This window comes from Pelodiscus sinensis, chromosome 23, assembly GCF_052426305.1.
Source record: "Pelodiscus sinensis isolate ZL-2025 chromosome 23, ASM5242630v1, whole genome shotgun sequence".
NCBI classification, from domain to species: domain Eukaryota; kingdom Metazoa; phylum Chordata; order Testudines; family Trionychidae; genus Pelodiscus; species Pelodiscus sinensis.
Window position 1 is genome coordinate 27,096,052 of NC_143074.1, and position 26,200 is coordinate 27,122,251.

The 26,200-nt window shown below is 42.5% G+C and overlaps 1 protein-coding gene across 9 annotated transcripts in view; it reads left to right on the forward strand.

Annotated features, from left to right (window-relative positions):
- The window catches only part of RALGPS1 (Ral GEF with PH domain and SH3 binding motif 1), a 412,834-nt gene that overhangs the window by 157,086 nt on the left and 229,548 nt on the right, over positions 1-26,200 (forward strand). For all 9 annotated transcript variants that reach the window (XM_075905764.2, XM_075905763.2, XM_075905761.2 and 6 more), the window contains one exon: positions 7,255-7,381. In XM_075905764.2, coding sequence (XP_075761879.1) covers positions 7,255-7,381 — 127 coding nt within the window. The remainder of the gene's footprint in view (positions 1-7,254; positions 7,382-26,200) is intronic.

Consider the following 26,200-nt stretch of genomic DNA (forward strand, 5'->3'; position numbering starts at 1 on the left):
ACTCAAGGAGCTGCAAGAGGAGGTATCTGAGCCTGTAGCTATCATCTTTGGAAAATCATGGTCTTGGAGACAGGAGAGATTCCAGAAGACTGGAAAAGGGCAAATATAGTGCCCATCTATAAAAAGGGAAACAAGAACGACCCAGGAAACTACAGACCAGTGGGTGTGATATACTTAGACTTTAGTAAGGCGTTTGATATGGTCTCGCATGATATTCCAATCAATAAAGTAGGCAAACACAACTCAGATGGGGCTACTATAAGGTGGGTGAATAACTGGCTGGATAACTGTACTCAGAGAGTAGTTATTAATGATTCACAATCCTGCTGGAAAGGTATAACAACTGGGGTTCCGCAGGGATCTGTTTTGGGACCGGCTCTGTTCAATATCTTCATCAACGATTTAGATATTGGCATAGAAAGTACGCTTACTAAATTTGCAGATGATACCAAGCTGGGAGGGGTTGCGACTGCTCTGGAGGATAGGTTCATAATTCAAAATGATCTGGACAAACTGGAGAAATGGTCTGAGGTAAACAGGATGAAAAGACAAATGCAAAGTGCTCCACTTAGGAAGGAACAATCAGTTTCACACATACAGAATGGGAAGCGACTGTCTAGGAAGGAGTACGTCAGAAAGGGATATAGGGGTTATAGTGGACCACAAGCTGAATATGAGTGAGCAGCGTGATGCTGTTGCAAAAAAAGCAAACATGATTCTGGGGTGCATTAACAGGTGTGTTGTAAGCAAGACACTAGAAGTCATTCTTCTGCTCTACTCTGTGCTGGTTAGGCCTCAGTTGGAGTATTGTGTCCAGTTCTGGGCACCGCATTTCAAGAAAGATGTGGAAAATTGGAAAGGGTCCAGAGAAGAGCAACAAGAATGATTAAAGGTCTACAGAACATGACCTATGAAGGAAGGCTGAAAGGATTGAGTTTGTTTAGTTTAGAAAAGAGAAGACCGAGAGGGGACATGATAGCAATTTTCAGGTATCTAAAAGGGTGTCATAAGGAGGAGGGAGAAAACTTGTTCATCTTGGCCTCTGAGGATAGAACAAGAAGCAATGGGCTTAAACTGCAGCAAGGGAGGTTTAGGTTGGACATTAGGAAAAAGTTCCTAACTGTCAGGGTAGTCAGACACTGGAATAAATTGCCCAGGGAGGTCGTGGAATCCCCATCTCTGGAGATATTTAAGAGTAGGTTAGATAAACGTCTATCAGGGATGGTCTAGACAGTATTTGGTCCTGCCATGAGGGTAGGGGACTGGACTCGATGACCTCTCGAGGTCCCTTCCAGTCCTAGTATTCTATGATTGGATGATAGTTGGTGAATTATACTGTCAGTTTTTTCAAGTGCAGATGAGGCCAAAGAATCTGACCAATCTCTTTTCAGCCTAGCAAGCCTGCATCAGAAAATGCACAGACCTTGTAATCTATCTGGAAAAAGATCCTTTGGCTGGGATAAAAACTAGGATTTGGGCACATTGTAATACAATCCCTATACCAGTCAAGATGTCCCCATTTCAGAGGGAAAGCAGGCACATTTTGATGGAAAAAGGCAGGAGCCTCATGGAGACTTCAGTTGCACCTGTGCCGATTGCACCTGTGCACCCACCCTGTATATACACTCATTTCAGAATGTCATGTTCAGGGATGTTTACAAAAGGGATATGTTTGGAAGCAGGGCGGTTTTTGACGTGACACCTGCCCATTCGCTCTTATTTGTTACTGGACCAGATGAAGCAAAATTGCTCTGGTTTAGCTTAAAGTGCTTCTAAATGAGAAACAACAAGGAGTCCTGTGGCATCTTAGGGTATATCTATATTACAGAGGAAGATCGAAGCTGCCACTGTCAATCTTCCAGGGTTCAAATTAGCAGACTAGTTAAAACAGCTAATTCAAAGTGAGAGAGGCACTCCAGTCAATGCTGTTTTCACAAGGAATAAGGGAATTTGAAGGAAGAGTGATCTTCCTTCAACTTCCTGCAGTGTTGACAGTGCTAAAAGCCAAGTTAAGCTACTTCGACTTCAGCTACACAATTAACATAGGTGAAGTTGCATATCTTAATTTGATTTTGTCCCGTAGTGTAGACTTTCCCGTAGAGATGAACTGATTTATTAGGTCATTATCTTTCATGGGTTATGCTCTAATAAATTTGTTAGTCTCTAAGGGTACGTCTAGACTACATGCCTCTGCCGACAGAGGCATGTAGATTAGGCTACCAGGCATAGGAAAATGAAGCGTTGATTTAAATAATCGCTGCTTCATTTAAATTTACATGGCTGCCGCGCTGAGCCGACAAACAGCTGATCAGCTGTTTGTCGGCTCAGCGCGGCAGCCATGTAAATTTAAATGAAGTGGCGATTATTTAAATCGCCGCTTCATTTTCCTATGCCTGGTAGCCTAATCTACATGCCTCTGGCGACAGAGGCATGTAGTCTAGACGTACCCTAAGGTACCACTGGACTCCTCATTGTTTTTACAGGTATAGACTTACACAGCTAGCTTTCTGTGACTTTTAAGTCAGATTCATTAAACTAGCTAGAAATATTGTATGGATATTCTTACACTAAAATGAAATAAGAACTCAGAATATTGCAGAACATATTCCAGTTTTTATTTAATTTGGAAATATTCCATACTGATCAACCCCAGTTTCAGAAATTGGCCTTTGCAGACACAATTTTCCATAAAAATATACCTTAAATAGATACGTAGAATTTAATTTTTTAATGTAAGATAAATTTAGCTAAATTAATCTATAAATCAGAATTAAATGATACAGCACATTAAAATAAAGAGACTGTCATGTCCTTTTATGGAGTTAATGTGATCCATATTGAGTGAACTATTAGCTATTCAGAACTGAAATAATTGACTATATACTTAAAATTCTCAGAAGGTTAAATATTTTATAAAAATGCTTAAAAGAAAAATGCCTATGTTGCTTCTAGAGTATGAAAATTTGGTTTTAAGGCTCTGATCCAGTACATGCTTAATGTTATATGATGAGCAGTCCCAAGTAGGTACAAAGCAGGAAACTTAAACAATGGAACCACGCACATCCTTGAACCTAAGCCCATACTTAGCTGATTGCAAGACTGAGACTTAAGGAAGTTTCTAAGCATTTACATTATGTATCCATTTGAAATACGCTAATGCATTAACATTTGCCCTCAAGGTATCTATATATAACATTTTATGTATTTATAGTATGTAATTATATAAATCAGAAATGAAATATATGGTGCATGGCCAATTCAGTTTAGAAAACAAAATGGTAAGTATTTTAGAAACCTCTCAGTAAGAGATATTGTGATCTTCTAAAGAAGAAGAAATTAAGGGTACGTCTACACTACAGCGCTAATTTGAACTAACTGAGTTCGAATTAGTTAATTCGAACTAAGCTAATTCGAACTAACGCGTCTAGAACTAAAAACTAGTTCGAATTAGCATTTTGCTAATTCGAACTAGCAAGTCCACATTGAGTGGACCCTGAACAGGGCTTAAGGATGGCTGGAAGCAGTGCCGGCAGGGCATCAGAGGAGGACTTAGAGCGTGGAGATGCTGTCTCAGGCTAGCCGAGGGCTGCGCTTAAAGGGTCCCGACCCCCACCCCGGACAGACAGTTCTCAGGGGTGCCCCACTTGCAAAGCAGTCCTGGCTTGGATTGCCCGGAGTACCCACACTGGACACATCACAGCACTCGGCCATCAGCCCGGCTGCACTTGCCACAGGCTGCCATCTGGGGAGAGGGGGCAATCGGGGGGCTGCAGGAGAGCTTCCACCCCAGAAGCCCGCAGAGCCAGCCCAGTCCTCCCCATCGGGGGCTCGTACCCCATTCCTCCCTCACCTCCTTCCACTTACCCTTCCCTAGCACCCCTTCCTGATATACAAAATAAAGATAACGTTTCTTCCAAAATGGAATCTGTCTTTATTGAACAAAACTGGGGGAGACTGGGAAAAGGAGGTGGGAGAGGGGAAGAGAGAGGTTGGGAGAGGGGAGGGCAACTAACATGATCAGGGGTTGGGAACAGGTCCCAGATGAAGAGAGGCTAAAGAGACTGGGACTTTTCAGCTTAGAAAAGAGGAGACGGCGGGAGGACAGGATAGAGGTCTCTAAAAGCAGGAGTGGGGTGGAGAGGGTGCATCAAGAAAAGTTCTTCATTAGTTCCCATAAAGAAGGACTAGAGGACACCAAAGGAAAGGAATGGGTAGCAGGCTTCAAACTAGTAAGAGAAAGCTGTTCTTCACAAAGCAAATAGTTAACCTGTGGAACTCCTTGCTGCAGGAGGCTGTGAAGGCTACAACTAGAACAGAGTTTAAAGGGACGTGAGATCAAGTCATGGAGGTTGGGTCCATGGAGTGGTATTAGCCAGGGGGTAGGAGTGGTGTCCCTGCCCAAAGTTTGTGGAAGGCTGGAGAGGGATGGCACGAGACAAATGGCTTGGTCACTGTCTTCGGTCCATCCCCTCCAGGGTCCCTAGGGTTGGCCGCTGTCGGCAGACAGGCTACTGGACTAGATGGACCTTTGGTCTGACCCAGGACGGCCATTGTAAGCTCAGGGCTCAGGGTCGGGGGTCTCAGTGGACCCCCTTGATTTTTATGCACACCTGCTCCTGGGAGGCCAGGCTGGCAGCTCTCCTGCCCTAGACGGCCACTTTCCTGTGCCCAGTGCGGACATCGTGGACGAGGTCCACGATGTCCGCACTAGCCCAGGAAGGTGCCCGCCTCTTGCGGTCCAGGGCAAGCTCCTGGGAGCTGCCAGCCTGGTCCCGGGAAGAGGGGGTGGGCTAGGGGACATCGGGTGGGTGGCTCTGTGCCGTGCCAGGTGCAGGGTCTGCTGGCTGGGTGCTGGCAGGCTTGCACCTGGCACGGGCACCGTAGCCAGCCCGTGCCCCTTTAAGGGGTCCGGGGCCGGGAGGGGGGCATACGAGTTTCCCTGGTGTTGGCCAGAGTGGCCACCAGGGAAACCTGGGGAGGGCTAGCCTCCCACTAATTCGAATTAAGGGGCTACACACCCCTTAATTCGAACTAGCTAGTTCGAACTAGGCTTAATCCTCGTAAAATGAGGTTTTCCTAGTTCGAACTAAGCGCTCCGCTAGTTCGATTCAAATTCGAACTAGCGGAGCGCTAGTGTAGCGGCTATGAGTGTTAGTTCGAACTAACGTGCGTTAGTTCGAACTAAAATTGTACTGTAGACATACCCTATTTTCCCTTTGCCCTAGATAAACTTTTGTTTCTGATACTTTAGAATGTTGTTGCCAACATCCTTTGCTGTAGTTGCCACTGCTGATACTGCTCATCAGTGTTTCCCTACATTTGCTAAAAGTAAAATGTTTTTTGTTCTTATACTGGGTTGTTGGTTTTTTGGGGGGCAGGAGGGTTTGGGGTGTGTGTGTGGGGGGGGGGGTTGTTTGTTTTTAAATTCAGAATCAAATTCTGCAATAAATTCATAGAATTATAAAATTCTAGAACTGGAAGGGACCTTGAGAGGTCATCAAGTCCAGTCCCCGGCTTTCAATGTGATTGATTTCAGCTACAAAAATAGGTTTGGGCTACAGAGTAACTTCTCCAGAAATGTAGAAGTGCCAGCTTGGTGTTTCTGTGATGTACTTCCTGCTTGGGAGTAGAAACAGAGGAACCCAGGATAGGGCAATTGCAGGCTACAGTGAGAGGATAGTGGGAAGTTTTGTTGCCTTATTTCAATATAAGGTTTCCATTCTTCCGTTTCTTATTTTGAAACCTGTCTGCTTGCAATAAGATACAACAAGGTTGAGTGCTGCAGCCACACAATGCCCAACTGGCTTGATTGTGGCTCTGCTGCTTCAGTGAAGTAGCCTACTCATGTTCATGCATCCCCATTGTGGGGCCAGAGTCTTGATCACTATGACCAGTCTCCTAGCACTGTAAAAATACTAGTTGTAAAGTCATTTTTTAAGCTTTTGGAACAAGAATTGGAATATTAGAAGGGTGCTGTATAGATAGCATTATGACATGAGATCTTTCTCCTAAATTAAAATACAAGTGTAAGAACTCAAAATTAAGCAGTCCGTAACACCATAATTTATTATGTATCAACACTGACTTCAACTTGTTTTTAATTGTGGCCTCAAAAATGTTAGCCGGATACATAAAATAAGCTAAAACTGAGTGAACGTTTTTTGATATAGTTGTATATTACATTTATGCCTCCATATTTTAGGACAGTGGCCTCCAGCCTTTTTAAGTGCAAGATCACTTTTCCAATTTAAGTCAATCCAGGATCTACTTCAAACCCAAATACCCTTGTTCTACCTCCTTCCCTACCCCTTCTTTGAGCCCCTGCTCTACCACACCCCTTCTCCAAAGCCCCACCCTGATCATTCTGTGGAGATGGGGTACAGCGATGGGGAGAAGGGAACACCCGGACATCAATGGCCCCACTCTTCTGCCTCCCCCACCTTGAACAGCAAACAGAAGCCCACGGAGGAGGGTGTGTGGGGGGGCAGCTCCAAGGCAGAGGCCAGGAGCGGCACAACAGTGGAGGAAGAGGCAACTGAAGTGCTCTAGCTCCAAGCCAAACCAGTCAGGATCATCTGTCACAGGCTCCAGGATCTACCAGTAGATCCCAATCTGCTGGTTGGTGACCACTGTTGTAGGACATCAGACTGATTCTGACCTGTTTTGCCTTACTTGGTGAAACTTTCCAGGTTTATGTAGGAAATAGTAAGACTAACCAGAAGTATAAATATTTTAATATTTTAAGACTTTTTATTCCAAGTTTTTAGCACATCTGTTAACATTTATAGATGTACTTTCATTGACGCACTGATGGCACGTGTGTGTGTGTGTGTGTGTGTGTATGTGTATTAGCTATTTTAAGTTTCAAAAAATCAAGTGCATATTAATATTCTATAAATTAGGAAAATGTCTGGATTATAACATTTTACATCTTTATTTTAAAAACTTAATACAGATGAAGTTAGTGTCAACATTTTGTCATTTACATTTTATATGTGTGTATATATATATATATAAAATGATAGATTGACATCCTGTATCTAAATAATACTAAGGATTTGTCTACAGCTTCAGTGTTAAGTCTGAAACTGTATTTTTAATTTAATGTGCAAAAAACTTACAAATATTATTCTAGATTTGGTTTATTTGTTTGTTTTAAATCTAACCAAATCTCCTTGTAGTATGCTTTTCTGACTTTTAGGTGACACTCTCTCTTGAATTTGTATTTACTGTTTATCTTTCTCTTCTCTTCAGCTTCTGAATCGCAAAGACAAGATCACCTTTGAGAAGTTAGACTACTTAATGTCTAAGGAAGATAATTATAAGAGGACCCGGGAGTATATTAGAAGCTTAAAGATGGTTCCTACTATTCCCTATTTAGGTAGGTGTGAAAACAGGCTTGTGGTATCTGAGGAAATCTGTTCAGTTTTGAATAAGAAGTCTTTGCTGTTTCTGACTGACAAATTGCCAACTGCACCGGTGTACTTGAAGCTAACCATATACTGAATATGTGGTTCACTTAGTTTGTTGTTCAGGAAAATTAAATATAGTGAAGGATTTTAAGGTGTTATAATGTCATTGTGAACTTGGAGAGCTTGTATCTTCATGTTAAATCTGAAATAGAATTAAACCAATGTTTAATGTGGATTATGGCTCTTTTTAATGTAAAAGACAATTGGATTTCAGAAATGTCTTAAATTGAAGTTTTTATTAGCGAGACAAGATGATGAGGTAATATACTTTACTGGACCAACTTTTGTTAGTGAAAAAGAGAAGCTTTCAAGTCAGTCAGAGCTCTTTTTTCAGGTCTGAAAAAGATACTCAGAGCATAAGCATTCATGAGCTCCAGCCCATGAAAGCTTATGCACAAATAAATGTGTTAGTCTTTAAAATGCCACAGGACTCCTCATCGTTTATGCTGAAACAGATTAACATGGCTATCCCTCTGCTGATGCTTAGTGTTGCAACTAAACATAAGATGGGACAGATCTTTTAGCATAAGTAGTTAACAGATAGCTTAAGGGACAATTCAAGGTAAAATGGCCTGTTAACACCCCTGCAATACTCAGTGGGGGTTTTGCCATTGACTTAAATGAGGTCATAATTTCACCTGATTTATCAGTGCTCATTATAAATTAGATGATTTCAAAGAATTCAGTGTTAAGTGGGAATAAAAAATTGTCTTATAGAAGGGTAAAAATAAACGAAAATGATGGTCCACCATAGTATAGAATGGTCTGTTCGCCACTTCTTTTCATTAAGTGAAAAGGATCTGAGGTCCCATGTGGTGGTGATTATTGCAAACGATCCAAATCTTATGCTGAATACAAAATTTTCTAATTTTCTGTATAACTCTTTCTTACCTCATGTAAATGCTTCACAAACATTAATGAATTTATCTTCACAGTAGGTCCCTAAGGAAAAGTGTTGGTACTATCTCTGTTTTACAGATGAAGAACTGAGGAATAGTGAGGTTAAGTCCAAAATCATGAGCTGTTTACAAATTTTTGGCATCTATCTTAATACATGTAGAACATGATTTTTTCAGATCATTTAGTATTTGTTATAATTTTATGCATTCAAAGCATAGCTCCAATTAACATTATCTGCAGTTAGGAGTGCTCAGCCCTTTTGCAAATCTGTTCCCAGCTATCTCAGGTACAGTGTCTAAAATTTGAGGAGCAAAGTTGCTGGTCACCTATTATACTTTGGTTTAACTTAAGCAGGCAGAATCTTATAAGAACTTTAGAGCTAGAATAGAATCCAGTTGGTCAGAGTAGCATTCAGCTACAAGAGCATTCTTTCTCTTCCTGCAGTCCCCTGCTTCATTCACTACACATCTTCCAACTTCTATAACATTTGAGAGTTGAATCCTTTGACAACAACCTCTTTCACGACACAACTCTGATTCATTCCTTGAGCATAATCCATCCTATACACTAAATGAGCCAGGGACCCTGTGGATTTTCCGTGATGTTGTAGTCATGTGATGAAAGACTGTATCATAGTATATATGCACAATGGTTCAGACGATTGAATGGGCACTTCTCCCTGGTGTCTGTATGCCAGCATACAAGAGTATTGAGGACACAAAAGAGGTGGTTTCCCTCCTGTCAGTTCCATTGCTCAGTGCACAGCAGCTACAGCAGCCAGGAGAAAAATATAAGTAAAAGCTTTCTCCACCCCTGGAGCCATGAGTTGGAGCTTTCACGCTCAGTACAGACCAAATCTTTACACAATTTTGCTGCCAGCTTCTAACAAGCCTCTACTAAGTACGTACAAAGAACAGTTTTCAGAGGCTTTTAATTTGATCAAAATTGAATAGATTTTCACCAAGACGGCAAACACATCCTCAGTGCTCAGAGCAATCTGCACAGCAAGTTTCTAACATGGAAGTACTAGAGCTTCTCCATAAAATAGTTGTAAGATATTTTAATACTGGTAACACAGTGGGTTGTCTCCTAGTTCATGGATGAAGCTAAACAAGTTTTGCTAAAGCTTCCCCCCCAAGTAAGAGACTTTGGGGATCCACTCAGACCAGTAAGGGTTATCACCACCTGCCCCATTACTCTGGGTGCCTTCAGAGTTATGCAGTTGTGGCACTCAGTCCTGGCACCAACAGTCAACTTATAAATATGCAAGTCACTAGGCAGTGAAAACCTCAGTTATTTTTTGTAGAGTGACCTTGGCACCTCTCACCCAGGCCTGAATTTCCTCCAGCATGTCTGCCAGTGTGACAATTTGCTGAGGTTCCCAGAATTGTGAATTACTGTGTTAACCCTCTTATTTCTCACTAAGAGTTTTGCTACTGCTGAACTGTGAGAGAAACTGCCTGATACCGTCTGCCTTGCTATTTTGACAAACACTCATATTTCAATTATACCGCTAATTTTGATTTATCATAAAAGTAAAAATATTATTGGACATGGGATTAAGTGAAACCAAGTATAAAGAATAAGGACCAAAATGGTTATAAACAAAAGTAAAAATGTACTTCCAAAACTAAAAATAAACAAAGACTGTAATCTGTTAAAACAGATTTCTCACCTGTATTCAGTTTCTAGAGATTTCAACTCCCTTGAAATCAACATTCTTTGATATCAAGAGATCTCTGGTCATTTGATCCCCTATATTATAGGTCCTAAAATAGCTTTCTGTTTGTTCTCATATTTTTCAAATTTTGTTGACCCTGTAATAAGAACAGACAGGCTTCCTGCTGTTGTTTATTCCTGTTGAGTTTCCATCCCCCTACAGCTTTGTATGTAAATGGGCTTCTATTGTTTTGATTCAGTAATGCCTAATTTATATTACAGATAGGCAGATGTCTTCCTCCCTGACTGAGAGAAAAGAGGTTAAAGCATGATCACTGAATATCCATAATTCCTCTCAAAGTGTTAATGCAGATATTTCACAGTCATATGAATATGAATGTCATGGGCTTTCAGAAAAGCTTGATACTCTTTGATTTATACAATTTTACTATATTATCAGTTGATTCATTTGCTTATCAGAAAATCAGAACCCATCTTTATAGCCCAGTAAACCTTTGAAATATATTCTTTGAAAAGTAATCCTAGTCCAAGTTTCTCTCTCCCGTGGGGAGTAGACATCCCACACCTTGCCCAAAGTTCATTGACCTTGGGACAAGAGGCAGGAAGGCTTCCTGAGTGTGCAGTTTCTGTCCCCATTGAGAGAGGAACATCAAGATGCTATTACAGAGTAATTAATATTAATGGAACTGCAGCATGGAAATTAAAGTTTGGCCAAGTTGTAAGCTGCTAAAAACAGTGCCTTTATAAAACAAAGGCAGGACTATGCAGCTCTTTAAAGACTAACAAGATGGTTTATTAGGTGATGAGCTTTCATGGGCCAGACCCACTTCCTCAGATCAAATTGTGGAAGAAAATTGGCATGACCATATATACCAAAGGGATACAAAGAAAAAGTGAACACACATAAAATAGACAAATCAGATTTTAGAACAGAGGAGGGATGAGGGGGCGAGGTTAATGTCTATGAGGTAATGATATTAGAGGTGATAATTGGGGTAGCTATCTTTGTAATGGGTGAGATAATTAGCATCTTTGTTAAGCCCCATTTGTAAAGTGTCAAATTTAAGCATGAATGACAGTTCAAAGGTTTCTCTTTGAAGTCTTTTGTTAAAGCCTCTTTGAAGCAGGATGCAGGTAGTAAGGTCATTGAGACTGCCCAGGCTGGTTGAAATGGCAAGAAACTGTTTTTTTTTGTGAGACTTTCTGATGTCTGTTTTGTGTGCATTGATTCTTTGGCGAAGTGTCTAGGAAGTTTGTCCAATATATATAGCAGACGGACACTGTTGGCACATGATGGCATAAATTATATTTCTGGATGAGCAGGAATATGTGTTCTTGATCTTGTAACATGGTCCAATAATGGTATCAGCAGAGTGAATATGTGGTTGGTAATAGTGTGGTATGTCCTGTGGTTGTTGGTAAGAATCATCCTGAGGTTAGGTGGTTGTCTATAGGAGACTATGGGTCTGTCTCCCAGAGTCTCATAAAGAAAAAACAGTTTCTTGCCATTTCAACCAGCCTTGGCATTGTCTCAATGACCTTACTACCTGCATCCTGCTTCAAAGAGGCTTTAACACAAGAGACTTCAAAGAGAAGCCTCTGAACTGTCATTCATGCTTAAATTTGACACTTTACAAATGGGGCTTAACAAAGATGCTAATTATCTCACCCATTACAAAGATAGCTTCCCCAATTATCACCTCTAATGTCATTACCTCGTAGACATTAACCTCCCCCCCTCAATCCCCCTCTGTTCTAAAATCTGATTTGTCTATTTTATGTGTTCACTTTTTTTTTTGTATCCCTTTGGTATATATGGTCAAGCCAATTTTCTTCCACTATTTGATCTGAGGAAGTGGGTCTGGCCCTCAAAAGCTCATCACCTAATAAACCATCTTGTTAGTCTTTAAAGTGCTGCATAGTCCTGCCTTTTGTTTCAGCTAGACCAGACTAACACGGCTACATCTCTATTACTATTTATAAAATAATACAGTGACACTGAACAGCATATATCATTATTAGCTTCACTTACTATAAGAAGACTTTGTGTTCCTATAGTATCTTCCATCCAAAGAACTCTAATTAAATGGCATACCTTAATGAAATTAGCCTCATAATGCCCTATAAGGTAAAGGGAATTGCCTCATTTTATGATAAAGAAACTGAGGCACAGAAATTTTAAGTTATTTACTAAAGATAGACAAACTAGTGGCAGAATTAAAAGTAGAACACAGATACTCTGATGCCCAGTCTTGTTCTTTAGCCACTTCCCTGTCCTTTATCTATTGTACTTTGACATAATTTCAGTTCCAATTACTGAACTTCAGAGTAGTGCTTTTTGGCCTTCTAACCACAGAAATGTCGGGATGTAACACATTATTATTCTAGGTGAGACTTAAGTTAGGTGTGTGAAGACATGGCCAGTTGTCAGTGGGAATGTTTCACTGGAAGTTTTTATCTTAAGAACAAAGTTTACATAATTGGTATATGAGGAAATTTGTAGGAATGTGTTTCTCTAATACATTAATCTCATGTCTCCTGCCAGTTTTCCCATAGTCCTTTATATCTTCATTGTTCTCTCTAGATATAGGAGGATAAAAACAACCTTAACCCCAGAGATCTATGGTGCTTTCTAGATTGGGTTTTTAAACTCTGGGTTGAGGTTTGTAATGGCAAGCCTCTAAACAGCCATGAGATGCTTTGTTTACCTGTGCTGCCTCGGGTATGGGTGATGGGAGCTCCCTTGGGCCGCCGATCGCCGTTCTCAGCCCGTGGGAGCTGTGGGAAGCGATGGCCCATATCTCTGGAGGCACAGGTAAACAAAGTGTCTTGCGGCTGACTAGTGGCTTGCCCTCACAGGTAGGGATTGAACAAGTAAGCAATTAACCAATAACAGGTCCAAGGGTTCTGTTCCAGACCAGCAAGGGGCCCACTGCAGACAGGGTCTTCTCTCATCGAGAGCAGTCCCAATCTGCGGTGGGCCTAGAGGCTGCTCTAGCATCTGGAGCAATCTCTGTCTGCAGGGAGCCTGGGCCCCCTGAAGCAGGCAGAAGTTGCTTCAACCGGGGTTGGGAACCAGGAACCAGCAGCAGCCTCAGCCGTAGCGCAGGGCTGGGAGCTGGCAGCCATTCCCAGAGCAGGGCTGGTGGTGGGACCCCGGATCCCAAGTAGGTCAGTTAACCAGTTAAACGTTATGTCAACCTAACATTTAACCAGTTAATTGATTAACTAGGATTTTACATCCTTACTTACAAGTAACAACCTAGAGTTTGGAAACTCCTATTCTAGATCAATGGCCCTTAAAAATATTTATTTGAAAGTAAAACTAACAAATATATCACTATAACTTGCAGATTTTGAAAGCCATAAAACACTCGTGGAGGTTTAAAACAAATAGAATAAAAAAACCCTGTAAAATATGTATGTATATTCACACAATCTCAGTCTCTCACTGACAAAGTACCTCTGCCTATGGAATACGTTTGTTTGCTCCAGGCTATAGTGTATAAATTCTCACAGCAAAATTAGAAGTACCTTAACAAAGAGTGATAGAGATATTATTGATCTGAGGAAGTGGGTCTGGCCCACGAAAGCTCATCATCTAATAAACCATCTTGTTAGTCTTTAAAGTGCTACATAGTCCTGTATTTTGTTTCTTAACAAAGAGGTTTGCAATTGAAGTAAAGACCTAACCTTGATTACCATTCTTGCTGCATATTCAATTCTTAGTACTTTTGTCTGCTGACCCCATGTTATTTCCCAGGACTTGGCCTGATGCTACATTTGACAATCAATAATGATTTGTTCTTTAGTGAATATAGTATTGGTACTAGACTGAAGAACAAGGACAAAAGGAGTACCATGCAGGTAGCAGCACATCTCTTCACATACTTCTCATCTGCTAACATGCCACATGTGACTTCTAGGAGTTATGTTTAGTTGTAAAGGTAACATTTCTTCTACGTCTCAATTCAGTCCTTGGTGTCTAATCTGAGAAATTCTAACCAGGGTAGCAACTGGAAGCAAACTCATTTTACATAGGCCACTCAACAGGTATTCAGATTATATGTATGTGCTACCACTTTCTGTCTCATTATGGAAGCTTTAATTAATGTTCAGTTATGCATTTAAAGCAGGGATTTAGTATATTGGGAATAGAAGAAATCCGAACAATGGTATGGGCTCATTACTTGATGGAGTTTGCAGAGTTTTAATAACATTACAAAAAAGGCAGAAGTGTTCAATAAATATTTCTGATTGTCTTTGTATCACATGAGTGTGATCTGCTGTCAAGTGTGGGGTGTCAAGTAATGTTAAAAGGCCACAGTTTAGGAAAGTTGTTGAACTATTGGAGAGAGTGCAGGAAAGAGCAATAAATATTGAGAGAGAAAATGTCTTGTGAGAAGACACTGAAAAATCTCAATCTGTCTAATTTATCAGAAAGGAGATTGAGAGATGATTTGATTGTTATGTATAAATATCTTCCCAGAGAGAAATTACTACTAAGGGCTCTTTAGCAGAAAAAAAGGCAAAGCAAAAACCAGTAGCTGAAAATTGAGACCAAATTCAAATTAGAAATTAGGCACAACTGTTAAACAGCGAGGGTAATTCACCATTGGAACAACTAACAATCCATCTCCGTATTTCTAAGTCTAGACTAGTATCCATTCTGGAAGGTAGTTTAGTCAACTATAAGTAATTGGGCTAAACACTGGCATAGCTGAAAGCTCTGTGTTTCCCTTCTGGTTTTAAAATCTATGAAAAATTCAGTGTACCCTCTCCAAGTTTACATCACTTGCACTCTGAATAAATTTTCTTAGAATTAACACATAAAGCTGTTACTTTAGTATTAGTTAAAGTGGGTCCTTTACAGAATTCAGTACTCCGTGCAAAAACTTTATTTTTATCCTAAAGTATGTGAAAGGCAGAATAACAGACTTCAGATTTCCTACATAATTAAAATGCACTGAAGTCATGTACATGGGTTAGTTTGTTTAGAATTAGATAAAAATTATTTTTAAAGACACATTAATTTTTTTCCATTTTTTTTCTGTTCATGGTGCCACTTAAGGGAAGATTTAAGGTTGCTTGCCTTCGCTGTGCATTTCTTACCTTAATATGGTTGGATTTCTGCTAAATTTAACCTTAATTTGCTGGGTTTATAACAATGGGTTTTTGGATAACTACAATATCCCTGAAATATTGCTTACCCTAGATTATTAATAGGTACTGTCGGCCTTAACTCCACATTAACATAGTTGTTAAATGTGTATGTGTAACTGGAAAGAAAAATTAAAACTTTGTGTGAAGTTTTAAATGAGCACAGTGTAAGCAAGTAAAGTAGTATTCACAATCACACTCTGTACGATCTTAAATGGATTTAGTCTTTTCCAAGTTTAAAACCACTATTTTAAACTATTTTTAAAACTTTGCAGTAGATTTTTTTTCTTTTCAGACAGATCTTCCAAGTTAGAAAAATCTTGAGATCAGCAAGACTGTGGTATGGAGTGTTGGAAGCATTTAGCCACAAGTTGGTCTGGGAAATAATAGCAGTCTTGTTTGAAAATTTATGGGTACTGTAGTTGGTCACTGAATTTTCCAATGTTCATTGAAGGTGGTCTTTTCGTACAGTGTACGTTAAGGAAGACAGAGTTGTGTGCATGGGTGCTGTTGTGTCATACAGGCAGTCCCCGAGTTACGCGGATCCGACTTATGTCGGATCTGCAGTTACGAACGGGGTTTGCTGCCCATCTCCTTGGTCTGCTGGAGACCAGCAGACCAGGGAGATGGGAAGCAAAGCCTCTGAGGACGCCGGCAGCGGGACAGCCGCAGTGCGTCTGGGCTGTCCGCTGCCCGCGTGCTCCGCGGCTTTGCTCCATGTCTCCCCAGACCAGCGGACAGCCCAGACGCGCCGCCGTTGTCCCGCTGCCGGCGTGCTTCGCGGCTTTGCTCCCAGACCAGGGAGACGCAGAGCAAAGCCGCGGAGGACCCAGGCGGCGGGACCGCGGTGCGTCTCGGTCCCCCGTCCGCATCTCCCTGGTCTGCTGGGGGGGGGGGGGACGCAGCTAGTACGCCCCCCCCCCCAGCAGTCCAGGCTTTTCTCCGGACACCTGTGGTAGAGCAGCTGGGGTGCTGCCGGTTGGTCCCGCAGCGCCGCTCTGGGTGCTACTGGACCAACCCAGCAGCACCCCAGCTGCTCTGCCCCAGGCGTCCTGATTCAGCCGCTGCTGGTCAGTTTCAGCAGCGGCTGACTTGGGGACGCCTGGGGCAGAGCAGCTGGGGTGCTGGTGGATTGGTCTAGTAGCGCCGAGAAGCGGCGCTACTGGACCAACCCAGCAGCACCCCAGCTGCTCTGCCCCTGGTGTCCCCAAGTCAGCCGCTGCTGAAACTGACCAGAGCTGACTCCAGGAAGCCCGAGGCAGAGTTGCTCTGCCTCGGGCTTCCTGTAGTCAGCCGCTGGTCAGTTTCAGCAGCGGCTGAATCTGGACTCCAGTTCCAACTTACATACAGATTCAACTTAAGAACAAACCTACAGTCCCTATCTTGTATGTAACCCGGGGACTGCCTGTATATGTTTTCCCTGTAGAGAAACTGTTAAACGACCAGACCCCTTTTCTTTTGATATAACAATGGGTATAGCAGTGAGGGCTCAGATAGACAACAGAAGAGTTTCATGAAAGGACTTCTTCATAATTGAAATTTTAAGCAAGAATGTTAAGATTTTCTTTCTCCAGGAATTTTCTTTAATAATGGGGAGATAACCTTTTATTTGGATACTCTGGATAATACTAAGCTGTGCAGCTCCTAGCATTTCAGGGTATGTCGACACTACAGCGCTAATTCGAACTAACTTAATTCGAATTAGTTAATTCGAACTAAGCTAATTCGAATTAGCGCAGCTAGACTTAAAAACTAGTTCGAATTAGCGTTTTGCTAATTCGAACTAGCATGTCCACACAGAGTGGACCCTGAACTGAGGTTAAGGATGGCCGGAAGCAGTGCTGGCAGGGCATCAGATAAGGACTTAGAGTGTGGAGCTGCTGTCTCAGGCTAGCCGAGGGCTGTGCTTAAAGGGAGCAGACCCCCACCCCGGACAGACAGTTCTCAGGGTTCCCCACTTGCAAAGCAGTCCTGGCTTGGAGTGCCCTGAGTGCCCACACGCGGAACATCACAGCACTTGGCCATCACACCGGCTGCATTTGCCACAGGCTGCCATCTGTGGGGAGGGAGCAATCGGGGGGCTGCAGGAGAACTTCCACCCCGAGAAGCCCGCAGAGCCAGCCCAGTCCTCCCCATCGGGGGCGGGTACCCCATTCCTCCCTTACCTCCTTCCACTTACCCTTCCCTAGCCCCCCTTCCTGATGTACAAAATAAAGAAAACATGTGTACAAAAATATAATCTTTCTTTATTGAATGAAACTGGGGGAGACTGGGAAAAAGAGGTGGGAGAGGGGAAGAGATAGTCTGGGAGAGGGGAGGGCAACTAAAATGATCAGGGGTTTGGAACAGGTCCCATATGAAAAGAGGCTAAAGAGACTGGGACTTTTCAGCTTAGAGAAGAGGAGACGGAGGGGGGATATGATAGAGGTCTATAAAAGCAAGAGTGGTGTGGAGAGGGTGCATCAAGAAAAGTTCTCCATTAGTTCCCATAATAGAAGGACTAGAGGACACCAAAGGAAAGGAATGGGTAGCAGGCTTCAAACTAGTAACAGAAAGTTGTTCTTCACAAAGCAAAGAGTCAACCTGTGGAACTCCTTGCTGCAGGAGGCTGTGAAGGCTACAACTAGAACAGAGTTTAAAGAGAAGTTAGATCAAGTCATGGAGGTTGGGTCCATGGAGTGGTATTAGCCAGGGGGTAGAAATAGTGTCCCTGCCCAAAGTTTGTGGAAGGCTGGAGAGGGATGGCACGAGACAAATGGCTTGGTCACTGTCTTTGGTCCATCCCCTCCAGGGTACCTAGAGTTGGCTGCTGTCGGCAGAAAGGCTACTGGACTAGCGATGGACCTTTGGTCTGACCCAGTACGGCCATTGTAAGCTCAGGGCTCAGGGTCGGGGGTCTCAGTGGACCACCTTGATCTTCATGCAATCCTGCTCCTGGGTGGCTAGGCTGGCAGCTATCCTGCCCTAGATGGCCACTTTCCTGTGCCTAGTGCGGAGTTCGTGGACGACGTCCATGATGTCTGCACTAGACCAGGCGGGTGCCCGCCTCTTGCGGTCCTGGCCAGGCTCCCGAGAGCCGCCAGCCTGGTCCCGGGAAGAGGCGGAGGGCTGGGGCGCATCGGGTGGCTGGCTCATGGCATGCCAGGTGCAGGGTCTTTAAGGGCTCCGGGGGCCGGGAGGGGGGCAATAGAGTTTCCCTGGTGTTGGCCAGAGTGGCCACCAGGGAAAGCTGGGGAGGGCTAGCCTCTCACTAGTTCGAATTAAGGGGCTTAGTCCTCGTACAATGAGATTTACCTAGTTCGAACTAAGCGCTTGGCTAGTTCGAATTAAGTTCGAACTAGCGGAGCACTAGTGTAGCGCCTATCCAAGTTAATTCGAACTAACATCTGTTAGTTAGAATTAACTTTGTAGTGTAGACATACCCTCAGACTGTGCTTATAGGTTAATGCTATAGACTACATGCATTCCCCCCCCCCCCTCTCCCGGGCCAGTAAATATTTTAGCAGCCCAGCTCAGTCCTGGTTTGCGCTGGGTCCGTGACCTATCCCAACTGCACCTCTGCATTAAAAGTGTATGAGGAGCCAGGCAGGCAGGCAGCCTGGTTCAGTTCCGGCTTGTGCTGGCTCCGGGAGCTCAGCCCCTCCTCTGGACAGGGGCTGCTGCCACCCTGCGCTGCTGCCTCTGTATCAGCAGCAGCGCAGAACATCATGTAACCAGTCCGTGAGGGAAGCTGGTTTTTAAACTGACTTCCCTTGCAGACCAACTCCTGCCTGGCTCCCCATGCTGCTGCCTCTGATACAGAGGCAGCAGCGTGGAGTGGCAGGGCATTCCTCGGGATTGGGGCTGGAACGCACTGACTTCCGGTCCCACTCCCAGGGACTGTAGAATAGTCGACTAACCGATAAGAATTCATGAGGTTAATCGATTTTCAATTAACCTATTTTTAACATCCCTACTACATATAATATTTCCAGTACAGCATACAGCCCAAGAGAGGCATAGTCCTCTAATCCTGCTATTGTGTGGCATACTCTTACTACAGTACATTAAAATCAATTAACTGGCATGTTCTCAACACACATGGAAGAGATGTATGCAAGAAACAAAATTAATTATGTAATTTAACAAATGATATAATTTTAGCATAGACAGCAGCTGCATTTCTTGTGACTTTTAATGAGGGCACACAGAAAATCCAACATCTGAAAGCACCAAGTAAATTTTAAAAAACCCAGAATGTATAATCTATTTTAGGATAAAGGCCAGTGGCAATATGCCACCGTCAAGAAGCAAATAAAGCAATTAGAGAGCTGGAAATAAATTAGTAGTATTAACATCAAAGCAAATGTGTGTATTTCTGGGTCCTTCTCTGCCTGTAATTTTTGTTTCCAGGAGGAGAGAGGGAAAATACTTCTTGATGCATATTAAAGATTATGAGGTTCAGTTTTAGCTGAATACAGCATAATATTTGTGGTTTTGGAAAGCAAATAAAGGTTTATTCTAAAATGTTTTCCGAAACCTATAACAGGGTTTCTTTTCTTTACTGGTCATTTGTGTTTAGTTACATATTCCCAATGACAGAATGGGGAATTATACATATTTTTTAAATCAACTCGAGTATTATCTTGCTAACCCTTATTGTAGGTTACTTTAGGGAACACTATACAGGTAGATATATTTAAAACTAAAAATGATTAACATGAACACAGCGAGGCACAGGCTATCCAATAAGTTTCTGGACTGCATTGGAGACAACTTTCTGTTTCAGAAGGTTGAAAAAGCTACCAGAGGAGAAGCTGTTCTGGATTTGGTTTTAACAAATAGGGAGGAACTAGTTGAGAACTTGAAAGTGGAAGACAGTATAGGGGACAGTGATCACGAAATAATAGAGTTCATGATCTTAAGGAAAGGTAGAAGGGAGACCAGCACAATTGAGGTAATGGATTTCAGGAAGGCAGATTTTGATAAGCTCAGAGAACTTGTAGGTAAGGTCCCATGGGAAGCAAGACTGAAGGGAAAAACAACTGAGGAGAGTTGGAAGTATTTCAAAGGGACGTTGTTAAGGGCCCAAAAGCAAACAATTCCGCTGTGTAGGAAAGATAGAAAATATGGCAAAAGACCAGCTTGGCTTAACAAGGAGATCTTGCACGATCTCAAAATAAAAAAGGAGTCATATAAAAAATGGAAACTAGGACAACTAACAAAGGATGAATATAGGCAAGCAACACGGGAATGCAGGGGCAAGATTAGAAAGGCAAAGGCACAAAATGAGATCAAACTAGCTACAGGCATAAAGGGAAACAAGAAGACTTTTTATAAATACATTAAAAGCAAGAGGAAGACCAAGGACAGGGTAGGCCCACTGCTTAGTGAGGAGGGAGAAGCAGTAACAGGAAACTTGGAAATGGCGGAGATGCTCAATGACTTCTTTGTTTCGGTCTTCACCGAGAAGTCTGGAGGTGTGCCTAACGTAGTGAATACAAGCAGAGAGAGGGTAGGTTTAGAAGATAGGATACACAAAGAACAAGTTAAAAGTCACTTAGGAAAGTTAGATGTCAGCAAGTCACCAGCTCCTGATGAAATGCATCCCAGGATACTCAAGGAGCTGATAGAGGAGGTATCTGAGCCTTTAGCTATGATCTTTGAAAAATCATGGCAGACAGGGGAGATTCCAGAAGACTGGAAAAGGGCAAATATTGTGCCCATCTATAAAAAGGGGAATAAGAACAACCCAGGAAACTATAGACCGGTCAGTTTAACGTCTGTCCCAGGGAAGATAATGGAGCAGGTAATTAAGGAAATCCTATGCAAACACTTGGAAGGTAATAAAGTGATAGGGAATAGCCAGCATGGGTTTATGAAGAACAAGTCATGCCAAACTAATCTGATAGCTTTCTTTGATAAGATAACGAGCCTTGTGGATAAGGGAGAAGCGGTGGATGTCATATACCTAGACTTTAGTAAGGCATTTGATACGGTCTCGCATGATATTCTTATTGATAAACTAGGCAAATATAACTTAGATAGGGCCACGATAAGGTGGGTGCATAATTGGCTGGATAACCGTAGTCAGAGAGTTGTTGTTAACGGTTCTAAATCCTGCTGGAAAGGGATAACAAGTGGAGTTCCTCAAGGGTCTGTTTTGGGACCCGTACTGTTCAATATCTTCATCAATGATGTAGATATTGGGATAGAGAGTACGCTTATTAAGTTTGCGGATGATACCAAACTGGGTGGGGTTGCAACTTCTTTGGAGGATAGGGACATAATTCAAAATGACCTTAGCAAGTTAGAGAAATGGTCAGAGGTAAACAGGATGAGGTTTAATAAAGAGAAATGCAAAGTGCTCCACTTAGGAAGGAACAATCAGTTCCATACATACAAGATGGGAAGCGACTGTCTAGGAAGGAGCATGGCAGAAAGAGATCTAGGGGTCATAGTGGACCACAAGTTGAATATGAGTCAACAGTGTGATGCTGTTGCCAAAAAAGCAAATATGATTCTAGGTTGTATCAACAGGTGTGTTGTAAGCAAAACTCGTGAAGTCATTCTGCCGCTCTACTCTGCACTAGTTAGGCCTCAGCTGGAGTACTGTGTCCAGTTCTGGGCGCCACATTTCAAGAAAGATGTGGAGAAATTGGAAAGGGTACAGAGAAGAGCGACAAGAATGATTAAAGGTCTAGAGAACATGACCTATGAAGCCAGGCTTCATGAACTGGGCTTGTTTAGTTTGGAAAAAAGAAGATTAAGGGGGGACATGATAGCGGTTTTCAAATATCTAAAAGGGTGTCACAAGGAGGAAGGAGAAAATTTGTTCCTCTTGGTTTCTGAGGACAGGACAAGGAGTAATGGGCTTAAAGTGCAGCAGGGGAGGTTTAGATTGGACATTAGAAAAAAATTCCTAACTGTCAGGGTGGTCAAATATTGGAATAAATTGCCAAGGGAGGTGGTGGAATCTCCCTCTCTGGAGATATTTAAGAACAGGTTAGATAGACATCTGTCAGGGATGGTGTAGGTGGAGCTTGGTCCTGCCTTGAGGGCGGGGGGCTGGACTCGATGACCTCTTGAGGTCCCTTCCAGTCCTATTATTCTATGATTCTATGAAGTATATCTAAATTCATCCTGAAACTAATTTTTTTGTGTAATACCTACCTTATACAGACTTGCTAAGCTTCAATTTTTAAAAAATCTTGAGGCAAGCCTCAAAACAGTCATGCAATTTGATGAAAAAATATACGATTTTTTTAAAAATAATAAATCGGAGTTCATTTTGGGGGGGGTGTTTTTTTGGGGGGGTTGCATTTTTAGGTTATATTCACACTTTTAAAGCTTTTCCACACCGTTATGAGGACTAAAAGAAAGGAATAAAAGACCTACAATAAAAATCTCCATGTTGTTTGATTTCATGTTAGTATCAGGTTTATATTACATATTGTGACAGACCTAAGCCTCTGGTGGAAGGCAGGTATACAGGGCACTGGAGAAGTGGTTTTCTCTTTCCAGAGTAAACTACTAGAGCCTGCTGCAATAAAATGAAAGCAGGAAAACACCAGGGGCTAGTTAACTAGACTGCTCCCTCAGGTAAGTCACTCAAACTGCCATCCAATAACAGCTAGGTGAGTTGCTTTAGGTCTCCCCTAGGTAAGGAGGTGGGGAGGACAAAGAGTGATGGACCTAAAGGAAAAAAGGGAGGAACAAGACAAAGCTATGTGTGAGCTGACAGCTGGTTAACAAGTATCAGAGGGAGACATTTTGGAGTGGTTTGGCCCAGGGAAAAAGCTGCCAAATCAGAAGGAAAAACAACCTTGACTACTGGTGCTATTTTAGGGACCTTGGGCTGGAACCCAGAGTAGTGGGTGGGCACTGGTTCCTCCCGAACCTTCCCCCTGCCCACCCAGAGCCTGTCCCAAGAAGGGAGACCAGAACTATCTTCATCCCCAAACCATGGACTAGCATGTGATGAGTATGGCTTACTAAGCTGTGGACCCTGCCTCATGTAAAGAGTAAGTGGTTGCGTATAGGACCGCAGTGAGTCTCTGAAGCTAATATTATCCGCCAGTAGCGCAAGACCCAAGGGGCACAGCCAGAACTTTGTCACAATATAGAAATTATATACAGAAACCAATAATATAAGAAAGTTAAAGTTGCAAAATCAAGCTTCTAAAAGTTAGCAGATGCCAGAATTAAGATGGCCTGTGCAACCTTTTTTACTCTCCTTGTGTGTATGCATTATGAGACAGTCTTTACTTACATGATTGCATACTATATTTCCACAGGATCCCGGACTCATTCAGAGCACAGAATAGATTGTGCTGTGGGAAGAGAAAAATGAATCAGGGTTCTATAGTGAATGATGCTGTTGTCTATATGATTTGTTCCTTATTTGTTGCAGATGTTGAAAGGGTAAAGGGGACTGTAGGAAGAAAAAGGATGTTTCAAGGTTAAAGCAGTTGAAATTACACCCTGGAGAATTTAGTTTTATCCCTGCCTCTGATATACATTCCCTATGCCCTGTTGGAAAAGTAAAAATTTGTGTGTTCGTAACTGCCACCAGTCTGATTTGAACCTGGGGACCTCTGGAACTTAGTATAGGAGCCTCTACCCTTTGAGCTAAAAACCAGTTAGCGCTCAGCCTGTGTGGTAGAGGTCTCTTGCTCTTATCTGTTGCTGTGGTCTAGGTGCCACTGCGTGGCACAGTGAACCACAAAAAGTGTGTGGGTTACATGTTCTTCCTTTTCTAAGTGCTCAAGGTGAGCAACCAGGGATCAGGACTGCAGCAGTGCTGAGAACTCATAACTGCAACTTAAATGCCTACCGAATGGATGGAGAATTTGATGGGGCCAGTGGTGATAGGGAGTGCCCTAGTAGAAAAGGGAAGAATGTAAGCTGAGGGACGCAACAGTGGCTCCTTACATCCAAAGTCTTTAATCGCTCATTATCCTGCTGGGCCAGCAGAGGAGCTGACTGGTCCTTCATTCTCCCTTTTCATTAATTTAAACAGTAACATGAGCTGGATGGAGTTTTCTTTTTCTCCTCCCCCCTCCTCCCTTTTTTTTCTTTAATTCATTTCAGCAGCTTGTTTTGAGGTCAGGAAGGAATTTATTGTTCCTATAGGGACCAAATGGGTGTGGACCTGGTGGGTTTTTCACTAGACTCATAGAATCCTAGAGATTGTTACAATAAATAGGAATAGGATTTAGTAATTAGTTGTAGTACTTGGTAGGAATTTTAGTTCACCGCAACTTGTAGATAGTTCCCAGTGTGCATAAAAGGATCAGGGATAAGGGAACCCATTTAAATTGCCTTGTGTCAGAGTGAAAGTAGTCTGGACATGTTTTTTCCGGAAAAAAATCTTTAAAAATTAAGTTTATGCAATTTTTTTGAAAAAGGGTCCCCCCCCCCCCAAAAAAACCGTGTCCAGACTACTTTCTTTCAAAAGAGGATCTTTTGAAAGTGAGATTAGAAGAAGATATGCAAATTCCTGTGGAATTTGCATATCCTCTTTCAAAAAAAACCCATAGTTTAGACTTGCCCTAGGTGCACATTAAAAAGAAAGAAATAGATTGCCTTTGTTGGAAGAAAGCTGATTAGATATTGCAGTATTGAATACAAGAGAACATGAGAACAGCTGTACTGGGTCAGACCAAAGGTCCATCTAGCCCAGTAGCCTGTCTGCCGACAGTGGCCAGCACCAGGTGCCCCAGAGAGGGTGGACCGAAGACTATGATCAAGCTTTTTGTCTCCTGCCATCCTTCTCCAGCCTCTGACAAACAGAGGCCAGGGACACCCTTTCTATCCTCTGGCCAATAGCCTTTTATGAACCTAACCTCCATGAAATTATCTAGCTTCTCTTTAAACTCTGTTATAGTCCTACCCTTCACAGCCTCATCTGGCAAGGAGTTCCACAGGCAGACTACACGCTGTGTGAAGAAGAACTTTCTTTTATTAGTTTTAAACCTGCTACCCATTAATTTCATTTGGTGTCCTCTAGTTCTTCTATTATGGGAACTAATAAATAACTTCTTTTTTCGCCCTCTCCACACCACTCATAATTTTATATACCTCTATCATATCTCCCCTCAGTCTCCTCTTTTCTAAACTGAAAAGTCCCAGTCGCTTTAACCTCTCTTCACATAGGACCCGTTCCAAACCCCTAATCATTTTAGTTGTCCTTTTCTGAACCCTTTCCAAGGCCAAAATGTCTTTTTTGAGGTGAGGAGACCACATCTTACACAGTATCCAAGATGTGGGCATACCATAGTTTTATACGGGGCAGTAAGATATTCTGTGTCTTATTTTCTATCCCTTTCTTAATAATTCCTAGCATCCTATTTGCCTTTTTGACCGCCGCTGCACACTGTGTGGAAGTTTTCAGAGAACTATCCACGATAACTCCAAGATCTCTTTCCTGATTTGTTATAGCCAAATTAGCCCCCATCATGCTGTACCTATAGTTGGGGTTATTTTTCCCGATGTGCATTACTTTACACTTATCCACATTAAATTTCATTTGCCATTCCACGAGGAGTAACAGTAGTTCGAACTAGGAAGCCTAGTTCAAACTACCTAGTTCGTGCCCCGTGTAGCCGCGCTGCACGGGGTTCGAACCAGCGGGGTTTTAAAAATGGCGGCGCCCTGCTTATGCAAATGAAGCCCGGGAAATTCAAATCCCGGGCTTCATTTGCAAGTGCGGTATGTCTACATTACCCCGCTAGTTCGAACTAGCGGGGTAGTTTAGACATACCCTAATAGATTAGTGAGACATGATTTCTCTTTACAGAAACCATGTTGACATTTGTCCAACAAAAGAGCTCTGGAAAATCATAATTAACAGGTCCACAGAGTTCTGATCTTGAGACTAATTTGAAGGCACTATTTTGAAGAAACAGGTGAGTAGTCAAGAGAGTAGTATCTGCTACAAGGAGTGCCTGGAAAGTAGATCATTGGTTGGCACAGGTGCAGCTCCTATTGGTGTATTGACTATAACA